The sequence below is a fragment of the Pungitius pungitius genome, chromosome 8 (genome assembly GCF_949316345.1).
Source record: "Pungitius pungitius chromosome 8, fPunPun2.1, whole genome shotgun sequence".
Taxonomy (NCBI): domain Eukaryota; kingdom Metazoa; phylum Chordata; class Actinopteri; order Perciformes; family Gasterosteidae; genus Pungitius; species Pungitius pungitius.
Genome location: NC_084907.1, coordinates 14119209 through 14146552, shown reverse-complemented (window position 1 = coordinate 14146552; position 27344 = coordinate 14119209). Strand labels below are relative to the sequence as shown.

The following is a 27344-nucleotide window of genomic DNA, read 5'->3' as shown; positions in this document are numbered from 1 at the left end:
TCTACTTCCTCGTCTCAAGGAGGAGACGACCTAATTAATAGAAATGTGCTAATCAACTTAAGGGGCCCCCCTCCCGACCATGTCTGACTTTTAATCATATTTAAGGAGGCCGAAACATTGATTGTTATCACAGGTGAAAACAGAGGGTCTCAATGGAGAATTCTGGCATTCACAAAGAGGACGACAAATAATAAAATACAAAAAAAAGGTACCATCACAAAACCTGGTTGATTTTCAAATTCTACCATAAATATCCTTTGCAAAAATGTAATTGAGTAGAAAAGTGTTAATCTCCTTTTTCAAGGTGTCGAGCCGCCAGTGCTTCTTTAAAACGGCTCGTCCGATTGTCACAACGCTCCGGCTTATTAAAACACACCACGGGGTACCTTACGTCTCCAAAGTGCTATCAGACACAGTGGGAGCACACAGTACCATCGCTCTGGTTGGCAGAGGGAGGGAAGTAGAGCAGCTCGTCCAAGGGGTCGTCCAGGGCCTCGATGGAGTAGATGTGCTCGTAGTCGGGGTCGTTGGTGTTCACCACCACACGCAGCTCACGGCCTGAGAGAAACATCAAACAGTTCAGACACCCTTCACCTGCCTCTGACGATCTCCTAGCTTCAGCTAAGTGGAAGGTTCTGGAGCATATTCACCGCTGCAGGAGCCTCTAAATGCAGGTCAGAATAGTCAGTGAGCCGATACACTACCATTTGCATTGGCCTGGATAATACAATAAGTGGGGAAATAAGATAAATGGAGTCCTCTGTTTTCTTGATGAGAAAACCACCCAGTGTTCAGAGGTCTCCAGAACCAGCGCCACCAGGTTAGACCTGTTTGTTAGGGACGGACACGCAGACAGACACATGGATGGAGGTGGTCAGGCAGAGGGACGGACGGACACACTCACCCTCCTCACCCTTCACGACCAGTTGGTGCTCTAGTGCAGGCCGAGCCCTGACCGAGGGATTGGAACGAGCTACGGGGCCTGAACCTGAGGGCCAGATAGGACGGGGAGGAGCCGACAGGGACACCGAGGGGGCAGAGACGGGATTTAGAGAGCGAGAGGTACCAGATAAGCGTTAAGATGATGGAAAACACAGATTGACAGAACATTCTGGTAGTAAAACCTTCAGACAGACAACAACAATAAAAAAAGCTAAAGCACCACAAAAATCATTCCACCGTTGCAGCATACACACCAGCTGAAAGGATTTACAGTTTTTGAAAGACGGGTCACCATGAGGCAATCTTCCAAAGACTGATTGTAATCCTTTAACGACTCAAGTCGTTGCTGTTTGAACTCGTGTCTCGAGTCAAATCCGATCTGATTCAACTAAAGACTGCAGCAGAGAACCATCATTCATTTGTATGTTAATGAAAGATATATGAACAACTGCTTCTTGGATAATAGTAAAAATAAATTATACATACACAAGAGATATGTTTTGGCCTTATTATCAGCAACACTGCATGTTTAGTGAGTGCTGCTTGACAGCTTTGAATTAATCCGTTATTGAAACGTTTAATGCTATCCCTTGGCGGTGATTGTAGCAAGTATGTCATATATTATAGAACATAATAATAGGTAACTAGTAGTAACTATGTTATTTTTATGTGAATGATGTTATATAATCATTTAAAGGACACGCAAAGGCCTAATGAGGTAATTTAAAAAAACATATATGCGACTGACTCATCTCAGTCCGTCTATCTCTCACTACAGACTGTGCGGCAGTATGCGCGGTGTAGTATCGCTGTGACTCATGTGACATCACGGCCCTTCTGTCCACCCTTCTCGCTACTACTGCAGTCAAATGGCTCACTCACCTCCGCACGCTGAGGATCCCACAGATGGACAGGAAGGAAGCAGAAACAGAGGGAAGCATAAAAGGTCAGCTTCAAAAGCCGTGGCATTGTTGTAGTTCTTCGCAGTTTCTTTTTTTATCCTACTTTCAAAGAGTTTAGCCAAAGCTGTGACTCATATCTGAAGTTCAACTTGGGGACAACTCTGTTATAAATTAGCGATGCAAGCTGCATGAAAACTCACCACAGTGCTGACTCATCTCAGTGCGAACATACTCTCTGACCTCATACTCCTGAATTCGAAACAAGGAGGGGGAACAAAGAAAAATCAAAAAACAACACACTTGCAAACGCAGCCCTAAAATGAGATCTGTGTAATGTGTGTGTGATGTGTAATGTCACTTCTACAAATTGAGGCTCGGGGTAAGGTTTGAGCACTGACCGTCATGCCTGGCTCTCCTCGGTCTCCCTTGGCTCCATCTGGTCCCAGATCTCCCTGCAATATGGACACGTATTAGGACACAACACCCGCTGAGAGGCTTGCAGCACATTAATTCAATAAGCTGGGAATAGGTGCAGCAGACAAACTAAATGCAAAGTCAAAACATTTTACAGATACGTATGAAAGGTTTCTCAGTCTCGACATTCTTTGCGACTTAATACAAAAATTCGAATAAAGCTAAGAAACGTTAAGAAAATGTGGTTTTGTTTTTTCAAGAAACCAGTTCGGGTTGATACCCATTAAGCAATGAAACACTATTTGTTTTCATGTGGCCCACTGGAAAGAGAAATACTGAAATTCCACAAATACTCCGTGCTGAAAAATTGATTTTGACAATCATGGGAGACAAGTTTGTGATGCTCACTTGTTCTCCTCGCTCCCCTGGGATCCCTGGGATACCACGTGGACCGACCAAGGAGGGACCGATTGGACCTCTCTCTCCCTGACACAGATAAAACAACATTACAGCAACATATAGCATGTCTGGAGTCTGCATACATCCTTTCTGGAAAGATGGCATTTGCCTGCATAGCTTCAGTAAAAACCTCTTGTCTATTGCTGTCTATTCTTCAAATAAACCAGTACTATACACCTTAAATCCTCACACAATAAGTAAAAAGGGGTTTCAGCCTGATGCACACGTCAAAGCTACATTGAATATGACTATGAGTTTTAATGCAGTACTGGTCCCAAAATATTTTGCCATTGCATGTTTAATTATGTGGTATAAATTGCTTTTCTATCCTATCAACAGATCAAATGTTCAGACTTTCTTTCAGCTTACACACAAGCAAAAATATTGGTTTTGGAAAATGGATGACTAAAGGGATTGTCTTAGTTTTTAATAGCTCGCCCATCAAAGAGTCTCGATGTGGCCCTGTTCCCTTTTCACCAGCTTTATTTGCTGATTATTCAGACAAGCCAGAAGGGCCCATCAAACTGTCAATCATTATGATGAAGAAATACAGAGAAATCAAACCCAGCAAGTATTCAGGTGAACAAAAAAACAGGAGAACAAACTAGGGAGAAAAACAAAAGACGGTTATTTTAATAGAATTCTCGAATCCTATTCTCTATGTGCCAAATGTTAAAAACAAAAAAGCCACTCGCACGTCTCTGACTTCGGCTATTTTGTGCACTCACAGTTGAGCAAAATTAGACGTTGTTCTTGTTTCAATTATTTGCTAGACTGCCATGAAATGTGTGCACACTCATACTTGATGGTGCACCTATTAGCTGGTGTAACAAAGGCTTGTTGAATTGTCATTGCATCCTATCTTGTTTCTTTAAAAGACATGTGCCTCTACAAAGTGGAAAGCTGCAGAATTAGCCACTATCTACCCAAAGCAGGAATTGTCACCTTTTGTCCCTGGAGCCCCTCTGGGCCTTTAGCGCCAGCTGGTCCCTGAGTCCCACTCAGGCCCGGGGCCCCATCCACTCCTCTGGATCCAGGAGGACCAGGTACGCCAGAAGGACCCTACATAAAGCACAGAGACGGTTAATTAGGACTCTAACAGTGTCCTGGTTGTACCTCTGAGGATAGGCCATGTTGCGTTCCTGGTAATACTCACTGTACACAATATGGAGATTAGGTACGGCATGTAAACTGACACCGAACGGCTTAGTCAGACACTCACCCTTTCACCTTTCTCTCCCTGCGTTCCCTTGGGTCCCGCCAGGCCGTCAAATCCACGGTCACCCTAAACAGTCAAAGAAAAGTGGTTTATAAACTTTATATTGGACACATTTATAGTTAGTTAAATAATGGTTATACAGCAATTACCTTGGGACCGACTAGTCCCTCTTTTCCAGGTGTCCCTGGGACCCCAGAAGGTCCGAGTTCCCCCTGGAAAACACAGAGCGCATGCCTACAAACGAATCTCAAGAGCACACAGAGGCATCCGCTGTAATACGTCTGTTTGAAGTGACTCATACCTGTTCACCTTTTCGTCCTGGTAAGCCCGATCGCCCATGAATACCAGCATCGCCCTGCACAGAAACACTCAATTAAATTTTTAAAGTAAATGACTCATACTCATGTCTGACTCGCGTCTTGTTAAAGTTAATTCAAGAAGCTTTCATCATCTATTGATTTCACTGTCCCTGCGGACAAAAGCACCAGAGCTACAAAGGTGTTTGTAGAAGACGGGCTGGGCGCTCAACGTCTGAGCGGGAGGAGTTTCTGCTTAACTTCTGTTGTGTAAATTGTTTTGTCTGGTTTTATGGGGCCTGATAACTAGGGTTGCGTATCGAGAATCGATTGGAATCGGGACTAGCTTTGCGATTTACCCGTTATCGTTCAAAAGTTTAAAATTCGATTCCTAGTTTCGATTCTCAGTCCGCCGGCGCCGACTGGAAATAGAAACCGCTGAACACCAACGAAGAAGCGTCCACCGGAAGTGAATAGCGTCCCGGTTGTTGTGAATTTGTGACGAATCAGACCAGTGTGCGCGCGGGTGCCGGGTGGCCCGAGCGGAGCTGTCCTATCTGTTAAAATGAGCCGTGAGGCTGGCGCTGCAAAGGAAAAAAAGGTTGTGCTAGCACTCCCCGCGTCGACCGCTAACACCCCCCCCCCCCGACCGCTAGCACCCCCCCGTCGAGGTTGGGAGAGTTGGCCCCTTGTGTGCCCCGTCTTTGACGCGCTGCACCGCCCGTCCTCAGCTGCCTCTTCCTCTGGCTCCAAGGGCCCATCAGTGGGAGCAAGGTAACGTTTAAGTACCTGCAGTATCATACACTCACGTGTAAATGTGTTTTTGTGAGGTTTAAAAAATAAAGCTCTCTTGAGGAAAGTGTACCCCTGTTAAAATATATTCATAATTTATAATGTTTATACAATATTCAAGTTCATAGTTTGATATTTATATTGTAGTTTTAAACAGCCCTGTTAGAAATTCATAGTAAAGTTAATAAAAAGTTCATAGAATTAACATTGATGGAGAAGGTCAGACTATTTCCTTCAGAAAGACCCTTGGTTAGCTAGCTCATTTAAACTATCTTAAACTTAAACTTTTTTGACCCTGCCTCTTAAAAGAATCGGAATCGAGAATCGCTGGGAACCGGAATCAAAACAAGGAATCGGAATCGGAATCTTTCAAATTTAAACAATACCCAACCATACTGATAACAGCATTAAAAATAACATATTATCACAAATATCAATCCGAATGATTCAGTCCAGATATTGCTATAGATACACAAGCTATGTGTGACGACTACCAATCAACCACCAGTATTTAATATAATAAGCCGAATCCTTTACTCTATGCTCAGTGACTGAGGTCATCACTTTACTATGTGTGAGGCAACAGGCACATTTATAATGAATGAATGGATCATTATTATTCATTGATACATTTACTGAACTGTCCAAGATAAAAATCTGAACATTTGTCACCTAAACCTTATCCATCTATTTGAGAATACTGATCTCGGTCATTGGTTTATTGCTATAATCTATAATCCCTACAGATAATAAATATACTTTCACAGACCACAAGATATTAGTGAAATATTAGCCTCTTGGATCACTAATGGACAGAATAAATGCCTTGTATCAAAATACCATTTGATCCAAATCAAATGTTCTCTGTCTATCTTCGCCCCACCTTCTCTCCTTTTGGTCCATCACTTCCACAAGCACCTTTGGGTCCTCGGTCACCCTGGAGACACATAAGTTCATCATTGACAAAGGGACAAGAGGCTCCAAACCAGTCGGATTGAGCGGTCTCCCATTGGGCCACAGCAAACACACACAGACACACACACACGCATAAACATAACATGAACATAACCCAGTAGATAAAGATATTGTACTGTTTTCCTAAGCTGTTCGATCTAACTTACCACACTGTACTATATCAAGTAGGTTGGTACGCAATGTACACACTATCATTCCAAATGTACCAATAAAGCGGCGTCACTATCGCACACTTCCTCTCAGAGTAACTGTTCACAAGAACAAAAAGCAAGGCTAGTATCCATGATTTCCACCATGAAAACTGCATTTCTTTTGCAATATTTCGATATTTTCAGAAATACAGCGAGCTGAGATTATTAACATCAGTCTCATCTGAAGCTGATGAAAGAGCAGACATATGTGTCATACATTTCGGCCAATCAGCCTCCTTAAATAGACTCAGTCTGGGGCAACATTGGTTTTGCCCCAAGCTTGCACGTTCTCGTCAAGGCTGGTAGCGACAGGCGGATGACATTCTAAATGAAGTCGAGAGCACGGATTGTATCCCCTTTTAAGCAGACAAGACAACTGACATAAAAACAGTACATATTACATTATTTAGATTATTATTTGTTCGTTTGCATTACTGTAACCAATGAACCTGGGTGGGCTATTTGCTGAAAATGATTTGATTGGCCTACCTTGAACATTTTCCACCAGCTGCCTCTGGTTGTGTTTGTATGATTCTGTCTGTACTTTCTCCAGCTATAAACCGGTTTCTCTTGTAAAATGGATCTTTTTCTCAATGGGATAACCTAATAAAGCTTATTACAATGAAAAAACGAAATCTAGCTTGCCCCAACACATCTGAATCGTTGCCCACATCTTTGATTGGTTGAGTTATTCAAATATGATTAGAATGAATAAATTAAGTGAAAGAACAATGGGCATTCATTCCATCAGAATGAGCCAACCCTGGTATTAATAATCATAATAACAGGGTGAAAGCGAATATTCTACATGGATATCTTCAATCACATTTTCGGCAATTATATCAATTTTATACTAGTATTGAGTTGTGGCCGTCATCATCGACTCCTGAAAGATGCTTGAAGGTTGAAACCACACAGCATTTCAAGCACACAACTCAAAGCAAATACCTTGATTCCTCTCATTCCTACAACACCATGCTCTCCCTTCTCGCCCCGCAGCCCTGGCATCCCGTCTTTTCCTTGTAAACCCTGGAGAGAAAATTTGAAAACATCCTCAGGCTGTCCACCAAAGAGATAAAACCACACACTGAAAACACATAATATATATTTGGATGAGAATAAAAACAACAGACCGATTCACCAGGTACTCCAGGTTGGCCGGCTTCTCCCTGCAGGTAGATGACATAATAATAGTGATTGGAGCAGATTTGATATTCATTCTGATACTAATTTAATCACAACAACCATCCATGCTCAGCGTTACTCGCCTTTTGTCCACCGGGGCCTCGGGCCCCTGGGAATCCAATGGATCCTCTTTCTCCCGGCTCCCCCCGCAGACCCTGATGTGAAATGCGCGCACACACACACACACACACACACACACACACACACACACACACACACACACACACACACACACACACACACACACACACACACACACACACACACACACAGACAGAAATATGTATCATTTGTAAAATCAATATATGGTGGCCTCCTTGTATTGGCAAAATATGAATATTGTTTAAATGTCATCTTTTCCTTGTTGCATTATAGTTCCATTAATAATTTGACCTAAATAATCAATTGATGCGCCTGCTGACCAGCAATTTTTGATATTTTCCAATATAGTGGATACATTAAAAAAATGATTAACGTATAAGTTAAAAATTTAAATGATCATTGGTAACCACCATCACATACATTCAGAAGACAAACACATTTACCTGCTCCCCTACAGGGCCGTCTTGACCTTTTACACCTTTTTCTCCCTGCACGCCTTTGGGTCCTCTGTCACTCTAGAGTGAAACAATAGTGAGTTCCACAACAAGAAAACTCAAAAACAAACACTGCAACAACAAAGAAGAGTATCTCATTTTGGAGAAATGGACGCATAATGGGCTTCACTGACTGTTTCTCCTTTAGCGCCCTTTTCTCCAGCAGGTCCTCCCACCAGCACCGTGTCCCCCTGTGAGTGTAAGTTCAGCTGTAAACATCTGGCTTCTCCCCAAAACCAAAACATCAACAAACAATGTGTGATCACTTTAAGTATCGTAGTATTGTATCGTTAACATTGTGCGTATAGATGTATTCCCCCTGCTATCTCAAGAGAGACATAACAGGTCTTTATATTATATTATATTTCTTTATCGATTTTTGTGTGAGAAAGAGAGAGACAGCACACTCATGGAGGCTATTACATAAGAAAATGCTCAAACCTTCTCTCCTTTGTCACCTTGCAGTCCAATGTCCCCCTAGATGAAGACATGTCATTCAGCCATGGCAAGTTAATTTACCAATTTACATTTACAAACGACTTGGAGGACACAGCTAGCATGATGACACATAGAAATGGGAAAAGGCCTGGTAGTATTCACCTTCTCTCCTCGACCACCACGGTTCCCCGGAGGACCCTGATAATCACACAAACACACACACACACTCATATACTGTACCTGTCCATACTGAAAAACCTCCATGCAGGTTTTTTACTGGGGTTTCCTTGGCCAGACAACATAATCGAAATTCCCAAAGATGTCATGACCCCTCAGGCTGTACAGTAAGATTCAAGGGTGAGTACAGGTTGAGGTGGTTTTAGAATGATGGGGGCTGCAACACTGAACAAACATGCAAACTCATCAATTTTACAATCTAATAAACTGTGTCCTTGTGAAGAACAGCTCTTCTTTTAAAGATTCATGTCTCCTTCCCCTTTGTGTCTGTGTACATACGGGCTCCTGATGAATTAAGCATTTTGCCAAGCTTGAAGCTTTTGTTTATTGTACAAAGCACTGGCAGGGCACCACAGAGGGGTTCATCCACAGAGGGGTTCATCCACAGAGGGGTTCATCCACAGAGGGGTTCATCCACAGAGGGGTTCATCCACAGTGACGCCACCAGCGCCTTTCTGAAAAGTTCCAACATTTGCAACAGGAAGCACCAGGAGCGGTTTGGGGGCGGTGGCCACACGCAGTGGCAAATTCTCTCCCATCATTTAGAACAATTGAAAAAAAGAGATTATATTGACACTGCCATACGGGAGAGGCTTTGTTGGTGTATGTTATGTTACTGAGGGACGGATCCGATTGTATTTACCGATGGCCCCCTCTCTCCATCCAAGCCGGCGCGGCCCTCCTCTCCCTAAGACGTGACGGACAGAAAGAGCAGGCAAACCAGCTTATATAACCCACATCCATGTTCAATGCATCGTCAATGAAACACTGATGTCGCCGAGGTCTTACTCTCAGGCCTGGTTCTCCTCTCTCTCCTCTGGGACCGGGGACTCCAATGCCACCCTCCCCCTGGCAACAGAAGTAATATGTTCACCCTTCAACAAAAAAATCCATTATCATTTAAGCAGGGAGACAGAAATGTGTGTCGCTTGGATAGTCACCTTGTCCCCTTTGAAGCCGTTGGTACCGGGAGAGCCCTATAAAGTAGTTTATATTATAATTCATCACTTGTACGTTTATGTTGATTTCCCTTTCACTCTCAAACCCTTTTTAAAAAATAACATTTCGACGTAGTAAACGGATAAAGGATCCAAACTTACTGCCTGTCCAGGAGGACCAGCAGGTCCAGGGGGTCCGGCATTTCCTGCACGGCCTGAAAAGCCCTGGAGACCCTGAAATGACCTCAGTAATTTAAAACCAACCACGGATATTAAGGAGAAGAAGCATACAGTACAGTGTAAGTAGCGGCTGCACCAACCCTCTCCCCTGGTGGCCCGGCAGGTCCTTGTGGTCCAGTTTCTCCTCTCAGGCCAGGCTGCCCAGCAATACCAGACTTGCCCTGAAGCCCCGGAGGACCAGCTGGACCAGGAAGGCCTTGATCGCCCTGAAATTGAGTCAGTGTTAGAATTTGACCTGTCTCATATCTGATAGCTCAAACTTACGGATCGCATGGGTAAAGAAATACTGTAGATCAGGCTTTGTTCCACCACTTGATGTTACTCACCTTCAAGCCTTGAGGCCCAACCTGACCAGGAGGACCTGGCAGTCCGATGCCCTTCTCTCCCTGCAAAGTACATTTTGGATTGGTTTTGATTTTAGGCAAATTACTAAAAGTCCATGACAGTAGCTTACCTTATCTCCTTTTGGCCCCGGCGATCCCTGTGACCCCTGCATAAAAGGTAAAGGTCAAGTTTGACAATATCAAGTTCATTTATATATTATATATATATATATATATTATATTAATAATCTAAAATAGGAACTTGTAAACCATTGTTATTTTGTAAGAAAAATAATAACAATTAGAAATAAAATTAACAGCTCTCAAATGATCTGCTTACAATTGACACATTGTCACATAAGGGTTAGTCCAGAGACTTTAATAACACTGCTGTCGAAAAATGGTTGATCAAGGTCAGATTAAATAATTGCACTGACCTTAAAGAGAAACATTTTGGAATAAAGATTCCTTACATCAAATAGGGGGCAAAGTGTGTATATATTTACCACCATCATTTCACATTTCCTGCAAGTTTCTGCATAACCGAAATGTCAAATCGCAAAACAATTAGGATGTGATTACATAACTAGGACTATGAAGATGTCCAATTTGGAGGTGGTTTTTGCAGCTGATTAGAGCAACAGTCATAGGTTAACACAACCTTCACTAATATATAAAAGCTTCAGACCTTTGGGAACAATTCAACGATATATGCAAATAACAGACCCAAACAGTGGAAGCAGCGTGAAAGCTGATAACTCACATCTTCTCCAGGCTCTCCTGGTTCCCCATCCACTCCCTATGGAGACAGATAAAACCTGATGTGAAAATGTTATCTTCACTTTATGAATATGTGTTTCCCTGCAGCATTATTGCACTCACTCTCTCTCCCTTGCTGGCAGCAGCTCCTTTGTCTCCCCTGTTACCCTGAAAGACAGCAGTTACGTTACAAGTCCACACTGTCCTGTGCCACAGACTAAAAGCTAGCTCTCGATGCTTCGGACGGACTCACCTTTTCCCCAGGCAGACCTCTCTCTCCAGTTGTGCCTGGGAGTGTTTGACCACTAAGACCCTGCATTAATCACAACCGGGAAAGTGATGTGTTGTCTTTCCTTAAGTACTCTGCTCTACGGTTTGATTTATAAACTTTGAATAATTCCAGTTCTGGACGACGCCGCATTATGTGAGTATGTAACCGAATGAAAGAAAGGTTCAAGTGGCCACTTTGTCATTAAGGCCATTAACAGTGACTCACCCTCTCTCCTTTGGATCCAGGGGGTCCAGCCACAGACTGTAACAGAAAATGGAGAAAATAATAGTAATTACCTGCACAACATAGTATTATATTAGCCATTAGCTTTTGCAGCTTTAAAAGAGTAGGACCCTTTATGTCCTTAATGTCTGAAAGTACAGATAAATGCACAACTCCTACGGCTTAAAAATTGCACTTCACCTCTTTTTGAGCATGTCAACCGAGACTTTTCTTCAATTTAGGAGGCAACATCGCTAACCCAACTGTTCCATATTCGTCCAAGCGAGTGACTGGGATTTCTATTGCCTTTTTAAATGCTTAGAAAAAGTACCACAGGAAGATTGGAGTAAAAAGCAAGACATTGTGAGCGAGAATACAATCTATCATGTCATGTGGAAGCAATTCTGATAGACTAAAGTGTTGCGTTATAATAAGCTTCCCTCAAGGCTAAAATGTTTAAATGGCTCTGTATTCGGAGACGGGCAATCTGCACCACAGCAGCCGCATATTACCCGGATACAGTGCAATTTATGTTACAAGGTTGGATGCACTCAAAGACAAGGGATGGTTTGGTAGTAGTTTATTTGATAAAAACTGGATAAAAATAATCTGATTGGTGCCGCCACAGTGTCTGCAATGTAATACTATTGATGTTGTGTTGAGCCAAAGTGAAGAACAGAGATGATTTTTAACTCTGTGTTTTTGTGATAAGTCTGAAGAAGGAAAGCTATGAATGCATCTAACATTCTCTGTCTTTTGAAATTTGGCTTAATTGAGATCTTCATCATCGGAATTGGCCCTGATGTATTCATGCTGAGCAAATCCCGAATTAAAAGATGTCTGCATACATTCAAATACAGAGAACTAGCATGCAATTTGATATTTTAGTCAGTGATACATTTTTCTATGCTATGTAAAGGCCAAGAGGCATTGACAAATTACAATTGGTCAGAAGCCAGACTTACTGTAATGTAGGAGTCCAAGTGTGTCATGGTCTTTTGCACATAAAAGGATAATGTTTGTAAATACTAGACATAAAAATTAAGTACAGTCAAAACTGGAGCAGCTACATAAGAGCATTTATTGCGCATGATAGTGGGTATTAGGATGATGATTTCTTAGAAGCAGCACGGCAGACTGTATCCGTCGAGAGTTCTCTCCAGATTCTAAAGATATACAGTGTTTTAATCCAGACCCGTCAATGCCACTTGCAAACTGGCTGGTAGATTTTGGTTCAACACCCAATTATCCAAAAATGTAGGATTTAGCAGAAATTCACGTTCATGGCTGGTGCCTCTTTCATTTTTAGAGTGGGAGGCCCTTCAGGCTTCGACAGGGGCTTTCCCCATTTAGCTACATTTCTGCAAAAAAACTCAATGGCCGTATCACAGCCGATAATATGCACATGTGAGGGTAGTGTGAACTAAGAATAGAATGGCTAAATATGTATATAAATATATGACATGTGAGTGAGCTGATGTGAGAGAAACCAGCTCACTCACAGAAAGAAATATATATGTGGGTCCCTAAATTAATCAAAACCAAACACTCAGATAGGCTTCTATTAGATCTTCTCTCACAATTGTCCAATTAAAAAGAGGTAGTACTAGTAGTAATTGTACCATTGCACAAAACTAATCATAGTAGCCGACAGCTTTGTTTGCATATGTAGACACAAAAATGAGAAACAGAGATGAGAGCAGTTCATCTGGTGCAACTCCATCAAAGGATACAGTTCTATTGCTTCATGTAGCTCAGTGGAGTACAATGTCTGCATTCATTGACCCGTAAACACATTTTCTGCTTTGTCCTTTTCGTCTGGTTCCTCTCCCTACGGCCTCATGGCTTACACTGCTACAGCCTACCCAGAGGTATCAGTTATACTATCAGCTTATAGAGATAGCTATCAGCATATATGATCAGATAACAGCGGGTCTCCCGGAGAACATGAAGTTGTGGACAAATTGCAAGGGACTTTCTCTGGAGCCCCAAACCCAGGTGGTCAAACAAAAAGCAGCCACACCATGGCCCCCGAAGGCCGACTAATAATAACCGTGTGATAGAAACTCACACAGTTGAAAGCTAATAATAGCGCTACAGAAATTATTCTTTTTTTCTTGCCTTCAGGCAGAAAATCATTCTGTAGCTGGGATCACTTCCAAAAAAGGCTAAACCAATTACACTGACTGTCCTTTAAGCCAGAGGCTGCTTGCTGCGCGGTGGCAGGTTCTCACCTTCCCTGGAGGGCCGCTGTCTCCCTGCTCCCCCTTTAAGCCTGCCTGGCCTGGAGGTCCAGCAATGCCCTGACGAACGAATCACACATCAACGATGACGCATAGGAGGACATCATAAAAAGAGCACAGTAAACATTGCATAAACAGTCACCTACATCCATTGGTATCCAGTAACACACACACACACACACACACACACACACACCTGCTTTCCTGGTAATCCAGGTATTCCTTCTTTCCCAGGCACCCCATCTCTTCCAGGGACTCCTGGTTTACCCGATTCCCCCTTTGGAGCAGCACATACTTGAGTTGGTTTGATGTGTTTGATCACATGCACGTGCAGTCACATTTACATCTCAATGCACTGCACAAAGTAGCAAATAATCTATCCATGCAGATTTGTGCAGCTGTCTTCAATCAACACCACACGTCAATTAACATGAGTCAATTATGGGGTTTATCATTTTAATTGAATAACAGAGAGAACAGTTTGCAGCAAAAAGAAAACCAAGAAAAAAGGTTGTTAAAGAAAGTCTCTACGGTGTACACGACACCTCGTTTTTCAGTACAACAAATCACACGTTATGTAACCAGTTTTTTCAAATCATGAACATAAAACACAGCTGAAGCCGCCATTTATCAGCAAAAGCCTGGTGCACATGTTTTGGCCTTTTTATATAATTACCTTTCCATTTTCAGTTATGACTGAAATGCCTCAGGCTAAGATTTTTTTTCTTCAATTTTACACTTCCTCTCAGTGCTCACACCACATACTGATCACATACTTACCACCTGCCCCGACAGTCCTGGAGCGCCCTGTGGACCCTGCAGAGGGAAATAAATGCAGTGGTAAGAAACATCTGATACACATGGAATTTCCTGGGAAAACATGAAAGCAGTTTCTCCCTTGGAGAGAAGCAGCAGGGACACTTACTACAGCTCCAGGGGCACCTATTGGTCCCGGCAGACCTGTGCTCCCCTGGGCCCCGGGAGGACCCTGCAGATAAGAGAAATTAACCCTCACAGATCGCCATGTGATTTGGTACTCTGTGTATTCAACCTCTGGACTCAAATATGTACAATATCACTGGAGTTTTTTTTTTTTTTTACCTTGACACCAAAGCCTGGCTCTCCTTGATTGCCCTGTGAGAGACACGAACGTGTTATCATTTTGCCGAGGAACCACACGTGCACACTGAGGTGTTGTTATCAACTCACCTTCACACCTGCTGGACCTGGAAGCCCGTTGGGACCCATGGGGCCCTGATTGAAACACATAGCGCCAACACATTTAAACAGCTGCTGTTGAGAGTGTGTGAATGTGTGTGCATGCTTCATAATGCCCGTGATACTTACAGTCGGCCCTCTAATTCCAGGCTCTCCGGGGTTTCCCTAGAATTGAAATACGAGTCATGTACTGTATACTCACATCAGAAGATACTCACTAAGAGCACAGAGGCCATTTATTTAAATTGTATATTTTGACATCTTAGAAAAGCTGGTGTTTGTCGTGACAAATGAATGAATGCTTCTAATCAACATGCTACGTTTAATAGCTTCAGTGACAGAATTTATTCAACAAACAGATATGGGAGAGGTGTAGACCTTCTCATCCAACTCTCAGAGAACCACTTAAATTCCTAAAAAGTCAAACAATTCTGTAAATGTTCACAAACAACATGGGGTTTCTAACAAGAGTCTTTCCAGGAGACAAATAATATACAAACACATAAAATATCCGACTGACTTGTGACAACACAAACTTAGAATCAACAACATCAACAAAGAGACACTTGCGTGGTCGGCTCTGAAAAACAGTGGTGCGAGAGAGATAAGCACACAGCATCAGCAGCAGCTGCATGCACGATAAGCACACTCAAGCGAATTGACCACAAACTACTTTTTGGCGTTCCAAAAACCCAATTTTGTATTCCCCTCTATTATTGTAGAGAGCTTCACCTAAAAATTACTTTCTTTCATCTCCTCCAACAAATATTTGGTGTCTCACATGTTTAAAAATGTATCTATTGTGTTTGCCTTCAATGCTGTGGGGACAATTGGTGTTTATTTATATTTTATGAGGAACCGAGCAATCCCTGTATCCCGGTTCCCAGAAGGATGTTTCCAATAAAAATGCATGGAGATTAAAGGGATGACATTTGCCTGTTAGGTAGCCGACAATGTGTGCATCCTCCTGACGGGTGGTTCTCATCTCCTGTTATTCAATACGGATACATCTTTCGAGCCGCTTCCTGTCTAAGCCAAACCCCACTGGCGTCCCTGAAGCCTTGGTGCCTTTCACATTTGTATCAGATACCAAAGAGACAGGTCCTCCTGGCCCTCCCTCCTCCAGAGCTCAAGCATGCCAGCAAGCAGCAGAGAACCTACCGGTCTGCCTAGAACTCCTGGGAACCCAGGCAGGCCCTGGAGAGGATAAAAGACAGAGGAGAGAGGATGGCAGAGGGGGGGGGGGGGGGGGGGGCAGGTGGAGGAGAACGGTGTTTGAAGAGGGGGAACAAACAACACACAAAAGGAAATGGGCAGGGATAAGACTTATGAGAGCGAGGAAGTGAGCGAGGGAGCCGCACAGCTGCTAAAGGTTTCGGTCTAAGGACCTATGAAGCCTCGGCCCGAGAGGAAGAAAAGCGAGCCGGGTCAGCCAACCCAGTGGTCTGCTTTGAGGATCGGGCAAAAGACGAAGCCCCTTTGCTGGGTCACTGGTTACTCACTGGTTGGCCAATAGGACCAGCGGGCCCTGTTGGGCCCTGCTCCGACATGGATGGAAGGAAAACACAAAGTGTGAGGCAGTACTTAATACCTCTCCTCTGGCTACATTTACCAACCATTTCTGTTTGGGTTCTATGTGATCACAGCAAAGACTATGAGAAGGATAGAGATGGATTATTTTCACATCAAAAAGTTTCATACAAACAAATACTTCTATTTTTATATACCAGAATATATATTTTAGATACCTGTGAATGAATAGATTGTGAAGTGTTACTATTAAATACATATTGTTATTTTTGTAGACTTAACAAGTCTATTGAAAAAACATAAACTAAATAGTTACAAACATGTGCCTAAACAAAGAATGTCATTGCTATATGACAATCAAAGAAAAGACAAAAAAAAACCTTATTGACGCATATAACCTTACATCCAGTACTTGACACTTACCGGTTTACCATCCTGACCTGGTTTTCCTGGTTCTCCTGGTGATCCCTAAAATGACAAAACAAAAATGACAACTTATATTGTTTTTGTCATCATGAATGTGAAGAATAAGGTGAAAATCAGATTATCCTGCTTTAGGAGACTGAATTCATTACAATACTCAGCTCACCTGCGAGCCATCACGTCCTGTTTCTCCAGACTGTCCTCTGTCTCCTTTGTCACCGCGAGAGCCTGCAAAACCCTGCAAGACACATTAAATGTAGCTTGTTCTTAAATAGAAACATGTGACAAATGTTCTTATTATTGTTATGTGTGAATCTCACCCGTTCTCCTGGAGGTCCAGGTGATCCTGTAGCACCGGCTTCTCCTTTCTGTCCCATACCCCCTGGAGGCCCTCGGGTTCCAGGTGTACCAATTAGTACAGAGTCAGCTGATGCTCCCTAAAGCAAATGCACACAAACATATTTTACTATGTTAAAATGATCTAAATTCTATTGTCTAATTTATCATTTTTTACCTTTTGACCAGGTGGGCCGGCCATTCCTGTAAGCCCGACTTTACCCTGAAAAACAGAGAAGAAACACACAATTTAGAGTTAAAATCACATAAAAACGTAATTTCTTCCCACTACCTTGATGTGGTGGACCAAAATAAGGAATGTTAAACAGAAACACTTACAGCGTCTCCTTTGTCCCCTTTCTCTCCTCTATCTCCCTGAAATACAGATATACACTTTATAAGCTGAATCATCTTAACAGACACAATCTTCATATGTTAAGCAGACTTTCCTCAACTCACCCTCTCTCCTGGCCTTCCAGCCTCTCCTAGTTCACCAACTCGCCCAGGAACTCCCGGTATTCCTGGTTTGCCTGAATCTCCGGGGGGCCCCGGGGGTCCCACCGGCCCTCGCTCTCCAATGGCTCTACCCGGAGGTCCAGTGGCTCCCGTGAGTCCTCGCTCTCCTTGATCCCCTTTGGCTCCTCTCTCTCCTTGAAAACCACGGGAACCCTGGGGCACAAAAGGAAATGGAGAGAGATAAACAAATAAACATTTAGGCCAAATGAGGTAGTTTGGACTCTTACACATGCAAATCTGGATTTATAAGATCTCACAGCGGTCTTCATCAAGTCATTTTTTCACTGCAAGCCTCAAAGATGCCTTTAGTCATACTCACGTCGGCTCCAGATGGCCCTCTCGGTCCAGGTTCACCACCGTCTCCTTTGTCCCCTTTCACTGCCCTCTGCACTATAGGAGTCAGTGGTATGTCCTTCTTGTCCACAATGGCCTTTAGATCCAACACCTGTTGGATCACAGCAGATCATATTGCTTCTAATATCGACATGTATTTCACACATGCCAAAAAATGCAATGCCTAGTATTTATTTAAAAATGAACTCACTCGAAACATATGGAATAAACGGTTTCACTGTGAGGAATTGAGATAGTTTTTCATATTCTAGTATACTAAATGAGGTTAACAAACAATTTAGTCGTAAATCTGTCGGTCAATGACATCAAACTACATCTATGACATCAAGCCCAACATGCTGCTGTGGGTTTTTGCGGTCCTATTTTTACAAGGCCCATAAATCAAGATCCAATCCAATACTGCTGATCTTCTTTTACCAGAAGATATTTGGTTTTCATGTCCAGTCATAAATACATCTAGAAGCTTTAAGAAAAAATAGACCCGTGAAAAACAGGATCAGTAAGATGATAAGAAAGGCTGGCGCAGAATTGAGTTTTAGATTTTAAAATCTTTCTAACATTTTTCATACACCTTATGGCATTTTTGTTTTTTATTTTTTGTGTTGTTTCCTGCCCGCTATGTTGAATATGTCTATTGTGTGCATTAACTGTTTTTGGAGTTTCCCCTTTGCTATTTAATAAAGCTTTTCTATTCATTAGTAGTGATTTAGATTAAGACTGCTGGGAATTAATAGAAATATAAATGTAAAAAGAATTTTATAGGAATCTATCATTTGGATGCACAAATTCATTTTGAGATTTGAAATATCCCCAAAAATATCTCTAACTACTAACAAAAAATGCTTAGCGCTACACTGACAGAAATAAGTGTGAAACTAGTTAAAGCCGCATTACATGCAGGTACAAAGCTTTTGGAAATAAGCATTGATGAAAGGTTTAATAATCAAAATTGTCAATCAAAAATAAATGTGCTTTAGCGTCTAGCGTTTTCCATCTTAGAAAGGTCAGTCATGCTACAACTATATGATGTTCAGAGTAAAGATGTATGCATTGCATATCTCTTTATATTCTCTTTATCAAATACTTAAGCACCTCATCCGCCTCAACAAACTGTATTGATCCAGGATCATTGAACTGCAAATCCTCACTGGGTGCCAGTCCACATACCTGAATCCCTAGATTGGCCAGAGCCCTTTGCACATCCTGGTGAGAGAAATATGCAAAAACTGCAGTCAACAAAGATGAACAACATTGAGAATAAATGATTCCAGTCACAGTGATGTGCTGACATCTTACCACTGCTGTGCCAGGTTTGCCAGGCGTTCCGTCCTCTCCTGGGTCTCCCTGCCAATGAAAAAAAGTGTCATCACAGAACCCCACTCACCACACATTTTCAACAAAACAAGGAAGGACTTTTGACTTACAGTTTCACCTTTCAGGCCAGTTGGGCCTCTTTCTCCCTGCAACAAAGAAAGTTAGAAGGTTAAGAGCCGTTTACAAATCGAAAGCCAACGGGGATAAACACAGACCACCACAACTTACTCGGAGTCCCACAGCTCCAGGGATCCCAGGCACGCCCTGGAGGACAGGCAAGGACAGAGTGAGGACAAGGATGAAAACAGATAAGACTGTGGCAGGGCTGCAGTAGCACACAGGGACAGGCGTAGATAAGAACCTGCATCTATGCCGCTACATGTGCAAGAGCAACGCTGCTGGGGACATCATGACCACACGAGGAATAGATATCAGCTAGAAGTTATTATTGGAAGTTTCTGTAAACTAAACAACTTTATAATGGGATGCAAAAGTAAACACTCATTGTAATCACATGGAGAGGAATTCTTCTCATAGTACACCCAGTTACCCCTGGAGAATTATTTCTAGCACCCAACATTTCACTAAAAGCAGTGACTGTCATATGCTATGAAAACACTGTAATTTACTGTAATGTCAGAATGCTGCAAATTCATGCAAACTCACAGGGGTTCCCGCGGGCCCCTGGGGGCCGGGGATCGGTGCCGCTTCAACTCCTTTAACGTACACCACCTAAGAGACAGGGGCAGCGTGTGGACATTTAAAGATGACACTAATAGTCCCAACTCATTATCGATTTCAAACGCTGTACCTGTCCAGGAGGACCAATGCTGCCGGGTACTCCAGGGAGCCCGGAAGGGCCAGAGGGTCCGACAGAACCAGCAAGACCCCGCTCTCCTTTCTGCCCGTCTCGGCCCTGGAAATCAAGTGCAATTATACAAGGGAGGCTCTCTCTACACATGGTTACTTCCTCCTGCCCTATAGTGGAGGCTGAACTATAAAATCAAAGCAGGTGGCTGCTGCCTTCTAGAGATAATTAATGAGAATTTGCACATGAAAACAGCACAGCATTGACATTTGGTGCCTCTTTAGATGCTTCTCAGAAGGGGATCCCCCTCAGAGGCTTGATCATTAGTGGCTAGTGAATTTATATAGCTACTTCTGAGAAGCCAATTGATTCAGCGGTGAGTGAGGGTGTGATGGTAATGTCAATGTCAGAGCAAACTACAGTTGATAAATACACACTTCAGTGGCAAATTGCAAAGGAAAAAGGGAAAAGAGGAAAGCTGATTCGTAAAACAAAAGCGGGGGGGGGGCAGGGTCAAAGGGGGCAGGTTTACCAGACAGGATGCAGCGTAGAAACAAACAAAACACAAAGAGATATTGAAGTAAGAGAGATTTGGAGAAACTGACGTCTCTTCCTGCAGCTCCTGAATCTCCTTTGTCACCCTGCACATTAAAGACAACACTGTCAGATTCACAAAGAAATGCAGACAGCATCATTTTCATTAACAAATTCCTACAAAGACAATAGTCTCTAAATCTGTCTAAAGTATTGTTTCAATCTGTTTTAAGGCCCTTTTATTTGCCGTTTTCCCCGCTGTGTGTCTTGTAGTCGGAGCACTGTGTAGATTATTATTCACAAATACTTCTTGCCACAAACCTTTCTCCCATCTTCACCTGGCACACCGTCCTCGCCCTGCAAGTGAAAACTAAATGTAATACAGATTTGATCAAGCAAAATGAATAATGGCCAGTCTGCTGAATGCGTACTCAGACAATTAATTGCCATTGCTTCAGAGACTCACTTAAAACCACGATGCAGCAGACCCTGAAATAGGTGTCCTCACTGTTTTATTGGCTAGGCGATTACCAGATTAGGGAATAATAGAAACATATATACTAAAAGAAATAACGAGATTCGTATTCTTGCCATGTTCTGTCAAGTCACTAATAGAGTGTGCACTGAAGATTCTGAAGTAAGAAAGGGGAAAAGTGAGAAGTTACCGTTTTGCCAGGAGAACCAGGTTTGCCATTTTCACCTGCTTTACCCTGAAATATAACAACATGAGCGATTCCACTGAGCAAACTGGGCGGAGATCTAAACACAAATAATGGATGAGTCTGATAAAGTGACACATTTATACAAAATTAAAAGGTTGTGTGTGTACTCACAGGTGTCCCTGCGGTGCCCAGAGGCCCAACAGGCCCCGGGGGGCCCTGGTCCCCTCTTAGTCCCGGTAAACCCTATTAATCAAACCGACATGCACGATTTAATCTCCCTTTTATTCCGATTAAATGCTAAACTAAATTTGATTTGCTCACATGTTGCACCCTGTTGTGAGGATGTACAGGCAGAAGATTATTAAAAGGTTTAATATTAAAAGGTCTAATATACCAGTTTAAAAGTGTGTTAATGAAAGAAATAGCGATTGCAATTTGTTTTGGATGTACAGCAGCAGTTACAGAGCCATTGTGTGTCTGCCCATTAAAATAGGATTTAGAGCTAAACTGTTATTTTAGCAGTCATTTTTGTGTTCAATATTATATAATAGTCTCCTGTGAAACTGAACTGTCTCTGCTGTGTTTCCCTGCATTGGGCTTATGCAACTGGTCAGAGTGGTGATTTTTAACACCTCCACAGTGCCCTCTGCAGCCCACGCACAAAAGGTGCATTTGTGATTGCAACTCAGGGGCAGATGTGTGCTAACTGAAAATGTGTTGAAATATCAGCATCTACTTAAACATAATTACTGATAACTAATAGAAAATCCGTGCCAATTGTATATTCCAAACCAGTGGGACTCACGTCTCTTCCAGGATCACCCTGCTTCCCAGGATCACCCTGTAACACAAAGACAAACTGACACATCAGCAACATGCATTCATAACCCGGTGAGGCCAAAATACTGTATGTGTTTAAAGTTTGGGCAAAAGATAGCACAAAGTACCCTCAGACCAGGTGGTCCAGCAGCACCTTGTTTACCATCCAGACCGGGACGTCCATCCAAGCCAGATGTTCCCCTTTCCCCCTGATCACACAGATGTTGAGGATTAGATTGATAAAAACGGTTTAGAAGGTGAGATCAGCCACTGATTTCAAACCTTCTCTCCAGGCGCTCCTCTGTCTCCTGTGTCGCCCTGTAAACATTAGAAGAGAAATACAATGTGCGTGAATGGAAATCATCCAGGTAATGAGAGATATGATATCTAGTGATGAAAATTGAAGTAGAGAAGCAGCGACACAAAGCAAACTCACTCTTGTGCCTGCGGGTCCCCGCTGTCCCTCGGGACCCTGTATAAGCAGCGAGGAAAGAACAAGGAGTCACAAATGATCATCAGTCATGCATACCAAATATACAGGGAAAGGGTCCGGTAGCATACTGATGTGTACACTATGCGGTGGCTTGTCGGAGTGTTCACAAAATGCAAGAATGAGGCAAGCTCACCCGTAGGCCTGGGGCTCCAGGAGTGCCGGCTTCACCTTTCTGACCTTTGCCGCCGTGCTCTCCCGGGTCCCCACTGTCTCCCTGAAAATAACAATAAAAGTTTTGTGCCTGATGGTGTCATTTTTTAGGAGCCTTATATACAGTGGCTGCAAAGTTTGGGGGGAATACGTATTGCAACCCGTGCGTTCTTCAGAGGCACAGTACACACCTTCTCTCCTCGATCTCCTCTCAACTGGCCCTTAATGTCAGCCTTTAAAACAACAGACAAATGGAGTCAGGGGTTGAATTGAGTTGAGCTACAGGACCTTCTCTTAATGGAAAGAAGATGCTGCAGCACGTAGTTTACTGTGATCAAAATGACACACTCACCACTTTTCCTGGTGGTCCTGGAAGGCCTTGGGGTCCCTTTGAGAAGAGAGTAAAACATTCTAGCCAACTTACGATAGATGTTTTAGGCACTTGGTGAAAAATAAAGCTGACGACAAACCAGTTCTCCTTTCTCTCCTCTGGGTCCTGCGGGTCCAGGGCTGCCCTACAATCCAAAAAATATCAATAAATATATGGAGCGGCTGACCTTCCTCACTATTTCTCCTCTGGAGGCTTCAGTGGGAAAGCACAAGTGCTTATTGGAAATGCTGTCTGTGTGATGATACATAGATGAGTGCCTCACGTTTCGTCCGTGCTCTCCTGGGTCTCCCGCGTCTCCTTTTTCTCCCGGTCGACCCGGCTGACCAGCCAGTCCCTGAGCGCGGCCAATCAAAAACAATTCAAATCTGTTGACTGAACTTTTCACTGACATTAGTGGCTAAGTATCAGAAAGAAAATGTCATTCCAAAATGTGTCAAAGACACTTGTCCTAACCCTCAGTCCTCGTTCTCCTTGCTTCCCAGGAGGACCAGACTCCCCCTGATGAAAAGCACGTTTAAAACGTCAATAAACATTTGGAGTGACATGTACACATTATTTATTTTATAAATAAACAGACTCTTTATGAAGAGAGGACGTTGAAATGTTTTATACTTACAGGTGTGCCTTCATCACCCTTCTCTCCTCTTTCTCCCTTTAGGAAATACATATTGATAGTAGTGAATCCCTTTATTCAAGATTATAGAAGGACACTCAATTCCAACAACATCAACTGAGTAGAGAGTCAGAGAACACAAAAAAACACCATGTCATACACACAAAGTGTCACTTTTACCTCTAAAGTGGCATCATTAGATAGAGATGCATGTTGGAAGGAAACAGAAGAAAGAAAACAGGCGGTCTGATGTTTGATTTCAGCTCTGAGACCAACATGCAACAATAATTGTTTTACTATTTTTATTAAAAGAGTATAGAGTAATGTCTTGTTTCGCTGAGTGAGAAAGAAAGACGTGATAACACAATAAAATCTCTTGAGCTGCAACATCAATAACTGCTGATTAATCTGTAGATCTTTTTCAATATTGTTTTCTATAAAACATAATTTCTCAGGTGCTAAGTGGACATAATTCCACTGATATTCAGACTAAAAGGATAAAAAAAAAACAGTAAATCCTTATGTCAAAAAAATCTGTTACAAAGGACTGTTTTGTTAGAAATGACTTTTGTGAACAATCCAAAAAAATAGCCTATTTCTACGCTGAGAATACCTCTTTCCCAGCGAGACCAGGCTTCCCTGCGATTCCTGGCCTGCCATTGTCCCCACGCTCTCCAGGATCACCTTGATCTCCCTGAGGATCCGTTAAAAGAGACCCGTTTGTAAATCAAAATTAACAGAAAGGCTGAAAACACACAAAAAGACCAACATTGCAGGCTTGTCACCTTGGCGCCCGGTCTTCCATTGATACCAGCAAGTCCCTGAGGGAAGAGCACATGTTTTATGTATTTTGGGACAGAGCCGTTTTGGGGCACGACTTCCATTGACCGTCGGCACGAGGGAATATGTTCTGAATAACTGCTTCAGTTGTAAGGAATAGATCATGGCAGCTGTAAACGATAACATTGTGCCGTTTAAAGAGGTGTGACTATGACTCACTCTCTCTCCCGGCTCTCCTTTAACTCCAACAGCTGACCCTCCTGACCCTGAAGACCCCTTGCAAAATGACAGAGAGGATATTTCATTTAGACAAACGTCAGATGGTAATTTTACTGCAGACACAGATTTCCATGAACATCATCATCCACTGGTCTCTCACTTTCTCCCCCTTCTGTCCGGCGTCGCCCTTGTCTCCCCTCGCCCCATCATTACCAGCCAGGCCTCGGTCCCCCTTTGGCAGATGTGCACAGGAGAGGAAACAGGTCAGAGTGAAGGACCATTGAGCTGGAAAAATGAAAAGTCTCAGGAGAACAGAACTTAAAAGCCCACCTGTTCCCCTTTCTTCCCTGGAAAACTTGGAGCCTGCATGATTTGAATGAAACATTAAGGAATCGTCATCGCACAACTCGTCAGCGGACGTACCAGTATGCAGGACATAGTGAAAGGGAGGCATTTCGATCCGTTTGTGATCAAAATGATGCCTGATTTTGTTTCCTCATCTGATAACTCACACTTCTGCCAGGCTCCCCTCGTGCGCCCTCGGCTCCCTGGCAACAGACAGGTGTTCTTTCATCTTAGCTACGAAGATTCATTGCATCTGATCACGTGAAATGTGTCACATTGCTATTGACCTGCTGCTTTTCGTGCTGTAATCAGCCTCACCTTTTCTCCTGCCGGTCCACTGGGTCCCGGTAAACCCTGGTGACAAAAGGGAAAGACTTGATTCACGTCTCTCACTGCGCATAAATAACAGTCCGACCATGCAGCCAGTGTGAAAGTAACACTGATTTGATTAGCAACACGCCAGTCTTTCACTCACTCTTAACCCTGTTGCTCCTGCGAGGCCCGGCTTCCCTGAGTCACCCTGTGACAAAACAATATTTAGATAACAGCACACATACCCCCCCTCTCCAATAAATAAAGGGATGTCAACAGTTGAACTAATCTAAATTTTTTTAAAAACGTAACCAACTCTGCTCTACTCACTCTCGCCCCAGTTTCACCAGCTGGTCCTCGCTCCCCCTGCAAACAAATGCATGCATAGGTTCACTGAATTGTATAAGTCACATTGCATGTTTTGGGAATGTTTTGGGACTCCTCTGATTATCTGACTCACTGTCAACAAATCCTTCATCCTGCAAAGACGGGTACAGTACGTAACTTTCACAATGCTAATACTGTGAATGTGTTTCCTGGGATTGTTAGTAGCTATGTGGCAATTAATATAGCTTCTCAACTTGCATCGTCTTGTTACAAAATAAGCAGATTTTAAAGGATTCATTGGAGGATTTCCTGTATTTCCCAGCCTACACAACATTTAAACAAATTGTGGACAACAATAAACATGATGCCATGAAGACAAACTAGGAACATTAGGACAGCAAGACAACAACAAAGCTGTCTGTCAGTTCTCTGCAGCACGTTCTTCATTGGACTGAAGAAAAGAGGCAGCTTATTGCGTCTCCACCTTTTTGTAATCAACATGTATTAACTCTATTGAAATCCTCAGGCCTATGTAAGTTTGATGAGAAATTGAATATGCTCTTCACGGTTGTAAAATGTTCTGTTACACCTGGTGCGTCATCGCTGTACTCACCCTGTCTCCCTGCAATCCAGCCTCACCTGGCTGTCCTCGGTCACCCTATTGGAATAGAGCAGGGTAATAAAGGTTATTCCTCTATTAAAAGCTTACAAGAGAAGCTATTTGTCTTACCTCCATCTTACCTTAGTACCACTTTCACCTGGAGGCCCACGGGGACCCTGCAACACATGAGCAAAATGCATGATAGGACATATTCCACCTAGGAGGTCAAGTGGCTTTATTACTTAGCAGGGAATTACTCCAATGAACTGAATTGTTTTAACTGTGACAGCTCCATCCTGTGGACATTCATAGAGCCCCTTAGAGCTCTAAATTGTAATAACAGCATCTTTGAAACAGATACACCTCAATTGATTGTGAATTGTGATGTGATTGTGCAGGTGGAACAGATGTATGTGCGGTCAGTTCTTTCTAATGTTTTAATATCATCACCAAACGGATACCTCATCTTGACGTTGACCATCTAAAATGACTGTGAGCTGAACCTACTCTGTCCCCAGGGTCTCCTTGCCTGCCAGTAAGTCCAGGAACGCCTTCGCCTTTATCGCCCTGAAGTAAAAAAACACAAGCCCTCACTGTGGGCTAAACATGTAGCATGCTCAAAGATTCATACACAGAATCAATCTGCATCTACCTTGTCTCCTTTGCTGCCTTGAGGTCCTGATGGGCCTCGAGGACTCTGAGCTCCTGGAGGTCCTACGTCACCCTGATAATAGAAATGCAATTACTAAATGCAAAATACAGCACACTGACTTCCTCTGCAGACTGAACAAGTCAGCACATTGGCAGTGATTGACAGCGCTTACTGGGGAGCCTTTCTCGCCCTTCACGGCCACCCCACTTCCAACTCCTGGAGGTCCCTGTCAGCCGAGGGAGATAAGAGCTGATAATCATTATGCTTACGCTCTACTCAGAGCACTTCTGCAGTGAGAGGACGCG

General features: G+C 43.0%; 2 protein-coding genes across 2 annotated transcripts in view; both read right to left on the bottom strand.

The window, feature by feature from the left end:
• Positions 1-1062: 1062 nt before the first annotated feature.
• On the bottom strand, positions 1063-7441 carry LOC134132262 (collagen alpha-1(VII) chain-like). The gene is made up of 11 exons (XM_062563841.1): positions 7324-7441; positions 7139-7219; positions 5908-5961; positions 4238-4291; positions 4086-4148; positions 3940-4002; positions 3663-3779; positions 2667-2744; positions 2243-2296; positions 2045-2093; positions 1063-1833 (listed from the first exon to the last, which is right to left on the bottom strand). The coding sequence occupies exons 2-11, from the start codon at positions 7196-7198 to the stop codon at positions 1817-1819; spliced, it is 609 nt and encodes a 202-aa protein (XP_062419825.1). The 5' UTR covers positions 7199-7219; positions 7324-7441; the 3' UTR covers positions 1063-1816.
• The window catches only part of LOC119194048 (collagen alpha-1(VII) chain), a 39467-nt gene continuing 19548 nt past the window's right edge, over positions 7426-27344 (bottom strand). The window contains exons 38-103 of the mRNA XM_062563921.1: positions 27212-27265; positions 27040-27111; positions 26895-26954; positions 26528-26563; positions 26400-26444; positions 25790-25825; positions 25623-25667; positions 25466-25501; positions 25315-25350; positions 25133-25165; positions 24963-25034; positions 24803-24859; positions 24589-24624; positions 24417-24497; positions 23807-23842; positions 23644-23688; positions 23453-23524; positions 23270-23314; positions 23152-23187; positions 22991-23032; positions 22783-22863; positions 22593-22628; positions 22439-22474; positions 22285-22365; positions 22143-22178; positions 21509-21580; positions 21341-21385; positions 20997-21032; positions 20747-20782; positions 20145-20249; positions 20000-20065; positions 19562-19597; positions 19444-19479; positions 19316-19363; positions 19187-19222; positions 17985-18110; positions 17609-17818; positions 17489-17524; positions 17328-17372; positions 17134-17250; positions 16980-17051; positions 16814-16858; positions 16022-16057; positions 14990-15025; positions 14852-14896; positions 14744-14776; positions 14568-14630; positions 14423-14458; positions 13839-13919; positions 13634-13702; positions 11403-11438; positions 11160-11219; positions 11030-11074; positions 10911-10946; positions 10279-10314; positions 10151-10210; positions 9905-10030; positions 9747-9818; positions 9588-9623; positions 9436-9495; positions 9290-9334; positions 8572-8607; positions 8413-8448; positions 8106-8162; positions 7921-7992; positions 7426-7530 (exon numbers count right to left, since the gene is read on the bottom strand). Coding sequence (XP_062419905.1) covers positions 7426-7530; positions 7921-7992; positions 8106-8162; positions 8413-8448; positions 8572-8607; positions 9290-9334; positions 9436-9495; positions 9588-9623; positions 9747-9818; positions 9905-10030; positions 10151-10210; positions 10279-10314; positions 10911-10946; positions 11030-11074; positions 11160-11219; positions 11403-11438; positions 13634-13702; positions 13839-13919; positions 14423-14458; positions 14568-14630; positions 14744-14776; positions 14852-14896; positions 14990-15025; positions 16022-16057; positions 16814-16858; positions 16980-17051; positions 17134-17250; positions 17328-17372; positions 17489-17524; positions 17609-17818; positions 17985-18110; positions 19187-19222; positions 19316-19363; positions 19444-19479; positions 19562-19597; positions 20000-20065; positions 20145-20249; positions 20747-20782; positions 20997-21032; positions 21341-21385; positions 21509-21580; positions 22143-22178; positions 22285-22365; positions 22439-22474; positions 22593-22628; positions 22783-22863; positions 22991-23032; positions 23152-23187; positions 23270-23314; positions 23453-23524; positions 23644-23688; positions 23807-23842; positions 24417-24497; positions 24589-24624; positions 24803-24859; positions 24963-25034; positions 25133-25165; positions 25315-25350; positions 25466-25501; positions 25623-25667; positions 25790-25825; positions 26400-26444; positions 26528-26563; positions 26895-26954; positions 27040-27111; positions 27212-27265 — 3729 coding nt within the window. The remainder of the gene's footprint in view (positions 7531-7920; positions 7993-8105; positions 8163-8412; positions 8449-8571; positions 8608-9289; positions 9335-9435; positions 9496-9587; positions 9624-9746; positions 9819-9904; positions 10031-10150; positions 10211-10278; positions 10315-10910; positions 10947-11029; positions 11075-11159; positions 11220-11402; positions 11439-13633; positions 13703-13838; positions 13920-14422; positions 14459-14567; positions 14631-14743; positions 14777-14851; positions 14897-14989; positions 15026-16021; positions 16058-16813; positions 16859-16979; positions 17052-17133; positions 17251-17327; positions 17373-17488; positions 17525-17608; positions 17819-17984; positions 18111-19186; positions 19223-19315; positions 19364-19443; positions 19480-19561; positions 19598-19999; positions 20066-20144; positions 20250-20746; positions 20783-20996; positions 21033-21340; positions 21386-21508; positions 21581-22142; positions 22179-22284; positions 22366-22438; positions 22475-22592; positions 22629-22782; positions 22864-22990; positions 23033-23151; positions 23188-23269; positions 23315-23452; positions 23525-23643; positions 23689-23806; positions 23843-24416; positions 24498-24588; positions 24625-24802; positions 24860-24962; positions 25035-25132; positions 25166-25314; positions 25351-25465; positions 25502-25622; positions 25668-25789; positions 25826-26399; positions 26445-26527; positions 26564-26894; positions 26955-27039; positions 27112-27211; positions 27266-27344) is intronic.